The sequence below is a fragment of the Pempheris klunzingeri genome, chromosome 23 (assembly GCF_042242105.1).
Source record: "Pempheris klunzingeri isolate RE-2024b chromosome 23, fPemKlu1.hap1, whole genome shotgun sequence".
NCBI lineage: Eukaryota > Metazoa > Chordata > Actinopteri > Acropomatiformes > Pempheridae > Pempheris > Pempheris klunzingeri.
The window spans coordinates 9,226,104-9,236,307 of record NC_092034.1 but is presented as its reverse complement, the minus strand read 5'-3'; the positions used below and the strand labels follow the sequence as shown (position 1 = coordinate 9,236,307).

Below are 10,204 nucleotides of genomic sequence, written 5' to 3'. Positions count from 1 at the left end.
ATTACATTAATTAGCACGAGATAATTTGCAGTGAAATAGCTGAAGTTTTAGTCTTAACCTTGTTAGATTTCTTAGAAAAAGACTAGCAATAACACCCCAGCCCGGTAGGAGGCGCTAACAAAACAGCCAAGCTGGTGTTTCAAAAGAAGAAGCCGTCGCCTGCTGATGACACGTTTCTCCCGCGACATTCAACTTCAGAGAGTGAGCTCAGGCGTAAACAGTTCTCAGGAGACGAGGCCGCGTGTTTTTCCTTCGAGATGCTGAAAAAGAAATCAAGCAACACTGAAAAGAAAAGGAAACACTCGCAGTCTGACGAGCGACTCGACGGCAATAAGCGCAGAAGCACGGAGTCCAAGCCGGAGGTGAGATGTTTAAGCTAGCAGCATGCTAACGTCAGTTTGGGCTGAGACGTTTAACTTGGCGGAAGAAGAATACGGAATTCAGACGTTGACAGGAAACAGTTCCCCAGAAAATATAATGTTTATATACAAAGGTTAATTTGACAACAAGCTTGATAAAATGTACTAATTAACTTCATGGGAAGTCTCCCTGCTGCTGCTCCATCGTTTTAATACTGCAGCACTGTAGCGCTGTTTTTCTTTTTCTTTATTAACTTTATTGTGAAATGCAGCCAACAAGTTTAGTGGTTTTATTGGTTTGGGTTCGAGACTAACCACAAACAGTCTATGTGACTTAAGTGCAGATAACACTGCTAGCTAGCTGTTGAAATGTATATGTGGGTTTGTAATACTTTGACACATCTAATATTGTTTTGGTTGTCAAAAAATATTAGATGTGTCAAACAGGAAGCAGAGAAAATAAAACTTTAAACTTTGGGTTTCTGTATTAATTTTCATTGTGCGCATCAATGGAAATTATAATAAAGATTGTTTGTACTACAGAGCAGAAAGTTTAGGTAAAATAAAGAAATTGAGATGTTTGACATCATATTTAGGTGAATGTAAAATATTTATGTGAGGTGGTTAAAATGTCAGAAACACTTCAGTGTAAAACAATACAGATCATCACAAATCATGGACTCTGCTTGACCATGAAGTTGAATCAATGTTTTTTTTTAATTATTATTTCCACAAACACTGTTTATTCATGAATGGATTAGGATTTATCGGAGGGCTGTTGTACTACAGGCTGTCTGCTCAAGTGTAGGTTGTAACCATTAGATCACTTGGTTCAAAGCCACCAGACTCAACAGTGACAAGAACGTTTATACCTCCAAGAAACTGTTATTTAGTTAACTTATTAGATAGTATCCAAACACAATAACAAACTAAACAAGGCAGCAGTAGACCACCTGTTTTTGTCAATACAGTCTGCTTGATCCAAGCGACTTAAGGCTGTTTCTGGTTAGCCAGAAAGGATCTTGTTTGTCTATATCTGAATGGATCCTTTCTGTAATGTTGTCAGACACTTTGAATGATAATCTGAAGCTGTTACTGGTGAAAACAAGGACTTTTTGTGGATGTACTTTGACTGTCACAGTTGCCCAGAAGCATTATGTTGCAGCCGTTGTAGCTTGTTCGTAGCACAATTGTGTATAGTGGCTGAGGTGATTTAGTAGATAATTCCAAATGTTTTTGCACCTACCTGTCATTTCAAAAATACTTAAAAACAGGGCCCAGGTTTAAAAATACTGAAGCTATCCTTTGGAACTTATTTAAACAACACCAAAGGTTAACATTTTTCACAATAAAACTAACATAAAGATGTAAAAAGGTTTTGACACATAACAAAAGTAGCTGATTTCATGCATTCATTCATGTAAAAGTCGCAAACAAAGAAAACAGTCTCTGAGTAACATATTGTTTTTCCTAAAGCACGACTCCAAGGATGAACTCGCTGACCCGGAGCTGGACAGGATTGGCAGTGACATTGAAGAAGGGGGACTCGACCTCAGCCTGCCTTTCAAGCCCATCACTGCCTATGTCACTGCTAAGCAGGAGATGCTCGAGCAGTGTTTTCATGTGCTGGGGGACAAGAAGCTGAGGAAAATGCTGCCTGATGAACTCAAGGTAAGCGTGCCATCATGTGAACTGCATGTTGTGCAGTTCTAAACTCATGATCTCAGTATGCCTGGCAGAGACCAGCTGAATGTAAATGTCAGTTTTTAATAACATTTTCTCAGTGTTTGAAGGTTTTCACACATAAAATCCAGATGTTTTTCAGTGAAGAAAATATTTATGAACTATTGATCATTGGGCATTCGTGGGCCAAAGCACAGATGCTCACCATAACAGTTGCATTGTAGCTTTGTACTTCTTCAAACTCTACTGATACTCTACTTCTTTAAACACTGCGTGAAAGACATCTATTCGCCACAAACTTAAAAGTCTTATTTGCCGTGACGCAGACTAATGTGGTTTTATGGACCACAGTTTGTGCATTGTGGCAAGTGTTGTCCTCCAAACATCTATGGCCACATTTTCAACTGTTGGCTACATTCCAGTAGCACCAGCTTTGGCTGAAAAAGCAACAACACCTTGAGCAGTAGTGATCATTTCATGAAAAGGTTTGTCCCATCTTTTTGTAGGCATATACTGCATTATGATGCACACGATGAATTGTGTTTCATTCTATTCTAAGTCACCTTATGCACATTTTACTTTTTCAGATATTGGGTAGAAAGTTGCTGCTGTCACTGTTATTTTTCATACTGTGTGTTTAGTTGCTGGTATGTTGTTTTTTTTACCTATAGCTATAAATTAGCTATGGAGCTGAATAGAAACTTAAAGTAAAGTTAAGAGTATATCTATGTTTGTGCCTACTCCAGAAAGTGTGTGAAATGAAATGTAATTATAATTAGAAAATGATAAAGCATAGTGAAATAAAGCGTTAAGCTCCTGCTGTTTGATTGTTGCTGTTAAAGCAACGCATCATCAGAGATACTATTTAAACACATTGTGGTTCTCAGGACTGTAGTTTAGCAGAAATCAAAAAGCTGTGCTGGGAGCAACTGGAGCCGATCTCAGAGAAAAATCTTATTCAGATCTTAGCAGGTAAGACTTGCGGCCATTTTTTGAATGTCTGAATTGTTGGGGCTTAAAACAATTTAGTATTGCAAACAAAGCAGTTTTATTCACCCAGAGCTGTTGTTCGTATTCAGGCGAAGAACTGACATCTGGAAATAGTGACGAAAACAAAGAGGAGACCTTGGAAAGCCAGTGAGTGAACAGTTTGGTAACTTATTCAGAGCACAATTTCAGACAGAAAGTAGGGTGCCTTCTAATGCTTTTCTCATACTTTTATGTGTTTATTTCATTTTTTTCCACATCAAGGCAAGACAATAATGTGGACTCTACATCTTGCCTCAAAGAAACTGCAAAAACTGAGGACCCTAAGCAAGGTAATTAATGTGTAATGCGCAGAAAGAACGTTCCCCCCCAGGCACTCAATCAAAAACTTCAAAGATGGTGAAAAGCTATAAAAGGACCGTTTTACATTTAAAGTGTCTCGGTGTAATTTTTTTATTTTTAACAGAGGGAGGTGGGTCAGGCGAGGAGAGCGACGTCCTGAGCATAAACGCAGACACTTACGACAGTGACATAGAGGGACCCAAAGAGGAGCAGGCTGTCAAAGCTGTGGGCGGGGCGGCTAAAGTAGCGGACAGCTGCAGGGAAGGCGCTGACCCAGCGGTAAACCCTGTCCCAGCAAATCACGAACCTCAGACCGCCTCTCAGCGGGTGGAAGCAAAGAAAGACATCCAAAGCGACATAGACAGAAGCGTCAGCGAGATTTTGGCATGTTCGGCCACCTCCAGCAAAGAGGCGGCTAAAGAACAGAGAGCGCCTCCGCAGGCTACAGATGTTAGTCCGCCCGTCCAAAGCGGACCGGTGTCAAATCGTGCACCTGCATCATGTCAGCCGTCAATCCAGCAGCTGGAGCTCCTGGAACTGGAAATGAGGGCGAGGGCCATCAAGGCCCTGATGAAAGCAAGTGATGGGAAAAGGCCTTGCACAACAAAAAATGTTTAGCACGTTTTATTTGTTATTTTTGTTATGGTTTAATGGCTTATACTTGAATAATTCACTTTACCGTTGAAGAATGATGGTGAATGATTTAATTGACACTGATTTTCTCTTTTTAAGCTCTAATTTACTGTTCTGTGAGTGTACCATTCAAACCACGTTGTGTTATTACTCCATATTGGATTGATTTTACACACTATTTCATGCAAAATGAGACACACGAAGGCCTGTCACTGAATGAATGTTTTGTGGGTTGATAAACATAATATTTCCAAGTGTATTTTTCTCTCTGGCCACTAGATAGCAGTGTTAACCTGCCGTGGTACATCGTGTCGAATCTGTGCAGAGGTGAGCAAGAGATGATTTATTTGCACATGTTACAATCAAAATGGTGAGGGCAGCATGAAAGTCAAGTTTTCTTAGTAATGATGTTATGTAGGAATACACTTAGGGTGAAAATTGGTGGTTGAGGTTGTCCTTGCGTCGATGTTGGAGGGTATCAGAAATATGTTATTTATGGAGCCATGCTTTGAAAGCCTGAGTAGGTGGCAGCAGTGTCGTATTGGCTTTACAGGAGCCATGCCTGCAGTGATTTTTCACTGAACACCTGTTTGTCTGATCAGGGTGAAGCATGCATGGTATTACCATGTACTGACGCCTCTTAACACCAGGTTAAGAAGGATATCCATCAGGCAAAGAGGACAAAAAGTGTTCCCATGGCGTTACAGTCAAAATGAAGTGAAATAAATCTGAGATCATTTGACCAGCTGTTGTCACTCATACATCAAGTTAAGGAAGTTTCCAGTCTTATCCACTTATTCCAACTTTAAAATAGATTTTTTATTTCTTTTTCTTCTACTTCTACTTAGTGGTTAGAATTAAGAACATCCACTCGCCCTATATTGAAGCATTTTTGCTGTAATTTATTCTCAAGCTGCTTTGTTCCTGTATAAACTGTAAGGTTGCAGTGAGTGTGTGTGCAATTACATGCAGATGCAGAGCAAAACAGCCTTCTACCCCGCTACCCCAAAGCAGACAATGAAATGTATGATAAGAAGCCAGTTGCCTCCTGGGTATTTGCATTTAAAAGGGTTATTTCATGTGAGGAATGAGGGTGGGGACGGTTAAATGCGACGTTCTGTATGCATTTATGTGCAGGTATCTTTGTACTCATTGATGATTTGAAGAGGAAAACGTTCACTTTAGCAAAAAAAAAAAAAAAAGGGGATACAACGACTCTAAAGTGCTTGTGGTGTCAATGATTGGTGAGTATTTATCTGTGTCATTTTGCTGCTATTAGAATGCCAATTATGATTTGGTGTGAGCAGATAAATGGCTTTTTAAGCAGACCTGGAAATGAGTGGGCTGAAAAATGGATTATAGGTGGTGAGATGTTACTGTGTTTTTTGAGAGAGTACTTTTTGGTTTTCAAATGAGCCTCATGAACCATGCGGGGTCTGACGCTTCCATGATCGGTGCTATTATGAAAGTCAAAAACAAGGTCATGAAGAAAGTTGTGCCCAGGGGCTCATCTGTGTAATAACTGCACCTGTCATTTTCCTTGGTGTTGTGACCAAGCATCTGGTTAGATGTTCATTATACTATTGTCCTCAAAAGTAATTGTTGTGTGGTTTGTCCTCTCAATTTGATAACCTTTTCTATGTAACAGTCTCTCAAAACTTTAAGAAATTCTAGTTCTGCAGCAAAACGGTGACCATAATGTGATCACTAACTGTCTGGAGAACTTTATAAACTGTGTTCTAGCTGGATGTAAATATATTGATAGGTTTGGTGCACTTATTATTGTGATGAATACTTAATGGGTGTCATAAAATGCCAGCTGTCCGCAATCACCTTCTCTCCCTGGAAGTCATCGTCATCGATTTCAACTGCGGCACTGCAAAGTAAATGGTAAGTGGACTGCACTTGTATAGTGCCTTTCTCGTCTTTTCACTGCATCTAGATTCACACACTGATGGGTGGTTGCCAATCTGGTGTCAGGAGGAAACCATTCACTCACACTCATGGAGAAACTGCTTTGGGAGCAATTTGGGGCTCACTTTCTTGACCAAGGCCACTTTGACGTGCGGATTGGAGGAGCCGGGGGGGTTCGAACCGCTGATCTTTTGATTGTTGGACAACCCGCTCAACTTCTGAGCTACAGTCGTCAAGTCAAGTATGTTGAGACGAATTCCCTAAAATGTACATTAGAATGATGTGATGCAAAGCCCAGTTAAGGGAAAAAAGGAATGCAACTCAAATCCAGACCTACAAATACCAAAAGCAAAAGCACGAAAACTGCAAGTTTTACCAGCATGGCACCTCCAGAATGAAATATCCCAACGATTACTGAATGGATTACCATTAATATTTGATCAGACATCCATGGTCCTCAGAGTATGAACATTTTGACCCTCGTGCTTCACCAAGCACTGCCACAAACTAAAAAAATATCCACTTGTCCAACACCTTTAGTTCATGATGAGACGTTTAACATGAAAATGTTCCTGTCAGTTGTAATTCAAGGCTAATAATGTTGCGTGCTTGAGATGCCAACATTAGTGTTTAGAGTTACTGTGGAGTGTAAGTACAGCTGGGGATCAGTAAAGTGCACCTGAATGCAATTTTGTTTTCTCTTTTTGTGCACATTTCTGCTTGTGTGTGTGTTGTGTTGTGTTCTCATATTTGCAATGTTTTTATTTTTTAAATTTGAGCACGTTCTCAATAACTTGGGGTGCATTTCTCTTAATGTGTGTTGTAGCCACTGAAAGTAGCAGAAGAAGCACATGTATGTGAAAAAGATAACATGTTAGTCCAATATAGTTACTGTGGTTCCACAGGGAAACACTATAGGGACAAAAAAGGCATTGAAAAATGTTGAAAAATTAGTTTCTTTTTTTTTTTTTTTTTACGAACGCATCCTGTTTGCATAAATAAAGTAGTTCTCTTCAAATTTCCTCTGTAGCATCTCTGTTCTTTCTGCAGCAAGGAATTAAATTGAACTAACAGCTCACACCGACAGGCAATAAATAACTTAGCACCTCTGTATGACTAAATGAATTGATTTCCCCAAGCAATGACTCATCGGACACATTTTGTTTTCTTCGAGTTTCAGACGCTGCTTTTCTTAACAGAGTAGAAGAGGAGATGTTTAATCCTAGTGCAGTTTGCGTTGATTAAATGTTTGTAATAGTGCTAGTTGGCAATAATCATGACTGCCATCTCAAAGACTGTAGAAAATGTAATAAACTTGTGGAATATATTTAAGTGGAGCAATACCTTGAGAAATGGTGGCTAACTTGTTCCTCTGTGTTCATTTCTAGCCTTGCTGTTGTATAGAATTTGAGTGGTGGCTCGAGAAAAATGGATCCTTTTGTTCCCTTGAATGGAAAAGAGTGACAATGGTTGTAGTTTGATCTCAGGTGTGCTGCACATCTGTTCACTATTCATGTCATTTGCGTGCATGCATGCATGCTTGGCTTTTCTCCAAGAGGAATAAGCTTGGCAGAACCCTTTTTGAAAAATGTGAAGTGGGTGATTGTGAGTTTGGTGCTGTTTGAAAGAGAAGAGCTCCCTACAAAATCCCTGAAAGAGATTTGAACATTTGATATTCCACTCCAGTGTAGTATCTGCATTTTGAGAAAATTTCCCCCCTCCACTGACTCCTCTGACATCTGACTTTCAGATTCCATGCATGCTCTCTCCATGTGGGACCCCCCCCTACCCCCACCACCCTCAACTTCCAGGGTCTGCATTTAAATGGTGCATTAATACCATCAAACAACCATTGAAATTCTGGTGTGTAGACCAGCAAGCCAATAAAGCAAAATGCTTTTGAAGGATATCAGAGGCATCAGGCAGGATGGATGACCTCACACAATCAAATCAGCATAATCAAATGAAATATTACAATATTACATCAAAGCCAACTCCCACCGCGGCAGCAACTGCAACATGATCAACAAACCCAATCCGAGTGATATCACTGCTTTCTCACAGAAATGCTGGGGATGGTGACCTGATGTGAATATATTTCACAACTAATAGACTTATATTAGGCTTAGGTTTATATTGTGTGGCTTTGAAATGTTCATGTAATATATGGTTCATCTTCCATAAATCAACGTCACTGATTCTCACTGAAATACATATGCAGACTGCAATCCTAATCCGTAACAGCTTGCAAAGATGTGTGTGTGTGTGTATGTATATATACGGTTTATCTCATTTCATAAATGTGTACGGACACTAAAACATACCTATACAAACATGCCTAACTTGACTATTTTCTACTCACATGTTTTTGGAATTTGGAGTTGAGTGAAGTCTTACTGTAAAAGATGCGATGCGATCCAACTAACCCTAAAATATATATCAGGAACAGACCTCCGTGTACTGTAGTGGAATACACAGCGATCCTAATGTGAAAATCAAGTCTAAAGCCGTTCTAAATCCTGTTTCTTTAAACTAATCACACTTTCTGTGAAGCTAAGCTTTAAACAGCTGCATGGTTATAGTCCCAGCTGTCCAATGAACAGCAATGGACCACCAAAGTGTCCCCTAGACAGATGATGGATCACAGCACACAGCCCTGGTAACTCTCACTTTTATGATGCTGGGTGAAGACTGCACCATTTGTGCTGGGCTTGGAAGACATTGAACTGTCAAATCCTGGTGGGGTGCCCTTTATTTATTTTTATTTGGATGATTTATTTCCCACAGAAGCACAGAAGGACTGAGCCAAGTAAATTACTTTTGTCAAAGTTGTGATAAAACTGTCAAATTGCTTCCCACCATCAGCTGGCAAGCAATTGTATTACATAAGTAATTGTCAGAAGGAATGTCAAGAGAGGAGTATATCGCTCGGTGAGTCTTTGTCTGTCTCTCCATCAGGGTTTTACGTTCCTTGCCTTCGTTTCATGGCCCTGTCATGTGTTTTAACTACATTGCAGGATGTAGCTCTCCAGGGTGAAGCTATAGTCTCGATACAAGAGTGAAAATTAATCTTAACTCTTTTTTCATTGCATTTTAAGTCTGACAGCAACAGTTTTGAACACAGGTTTCGCGTGTCTCTCTTGGCTTCTGTTTGGTGGCACCAGCCTCAATTATACCTTCTTTTTTACAGTTCCCAATGACAAGTAGGGCAAGTGTCATTTCTGACTTTTGAATGTTAGCAGATAACTTTTAGGATTCTTGGTAGAACCCAACCTTCAGATTCCTCCAAATCCTAAAGTTATGGAGGGTAATAAGTCAGACATAGGAAGTTGTTGTCTAAGTCGCTCAAACTATTATACAATAGGCATGAGTCATCCGACCAATAAACCGAGCCACACAAAAGATTACCCCCACACCGCCACTTCAAGTCCCAACATCCATACTCTCTCTTCTTCATCACGCCATTTGAATGGAATGCTATTTCAGTTGCACTTCTTGACAGCCAATTAAGCAGCCAGTGTCTGCTTTGCGCTTATCCGTTGCTCTTATTGTGAGGAGCTATACAGAAACAGTGCTTTTGCAACTTAAATTTCCTTTTGACGAAAATACAATCAGAAGAAATAGTTTTACAGGTGGCAGTGGAACTTCAAGCGTTGCTCTTTGCGTATTTCTTATTTTGAATCAGAACAGAGGGAAGTGTTTGCAGAGATGAACCTAACACAATAGTAGCGTTTATTCTAACTTTTTATCCTGTCGTTAAATATAGTACTCTTATTATGGCTGCCCATATTTAGTACAATAGATTGTAATTAACTGCAGTACATCTCCCAGACTTTCTATGCACAACTGGCTAATTGAAATGTATCTTTTGTGAATTGTCACATCATCTATATTTTAAGAACTATTTCATATCTTTGTCTTTTTAAAGAAAGTATGGCGAGGTTCCCAGCAAAAACTAAAGACTACAAAATAATTGTATTTTCCATATTATTGAGGTGGCATATTGTTCAGTTATTGTGCCCTTCATTGTAATCAGAGTTCTTTTAGTTGGATAATAATGGCTATTGTGCTTGCTTAATTAATAAACCTCTCAAGTTTTGCCTTTGAAAGTAGCGTTGTCATATCAGTAATGTTAAAGCTAGTTCAGCTTCAATGAGGGATTTGGGGACAGATGTTAAAATGTCATTCCTGATACGTACCTCAGCAGGAACAGGTGTTACTGGGCCTGCTGGTAAATGGAGTCGGCATGCTGGGAGGAGAAGAGGTGGCTGTTTATCTCTGTGTCC

General features: G+C 39.7%; 1 protein-coding gene across 1 annotated transcript; it reads left to right on the top strand.

The window, feature by feature from the left end:
* Window positions 1-205: 205 nt before the first annotated feature.
* Window positions 206-5,707, top strand: LOC139222774 (caspase activity and apoptosis inhibitor 1). The gene is made up of 6 exons (XM_070854636.1): window positions 206-362; window positions 1,836-2,030; window positions 2,930-3,014; window positions 3,122-3,179; window positions 3,294-3,361; window positions 3,496-5,707. Exons 1-6 carry the CDS (start codon window positions 258-260, stop codon window positions 3,987-3,989), a joined length of 1,005 nt encoding a protein of 334 aa, XP_070710737.1. The 5' UTR covers window positions 206-257; the 3' UTR covers window positions 3,990-5,707.
* The last annotated feature ends 4,497 nt before the right edge of the window (window positions 5,708-10,204 follow it).

Excerpts from the sequence above, each read along its gene's own strand:
- LOC139222774 (XM_070854636.1), top strand. The coding sequence starts at position 258 with ATGCTGAAAAAGAAATCAAGCAACACTGAAAAGAAAAGGAAACACTCG. Across the intron at positions 3,015-3,121 it reads TCTTATTCAGATCTTAGCAG|GCGAAGAACTGACATCTGGA; the intron begins GTAAGACTTGCG and ends GTTCGTATTCAG. Across the intron at positions 3,180-3,293 it reads GAGGAGACCTTGGAAAGCCA|GCAAGACAATAATGTGGACT; the intron begins GTGAGTGAACAG and ends TTCCACATCAAG.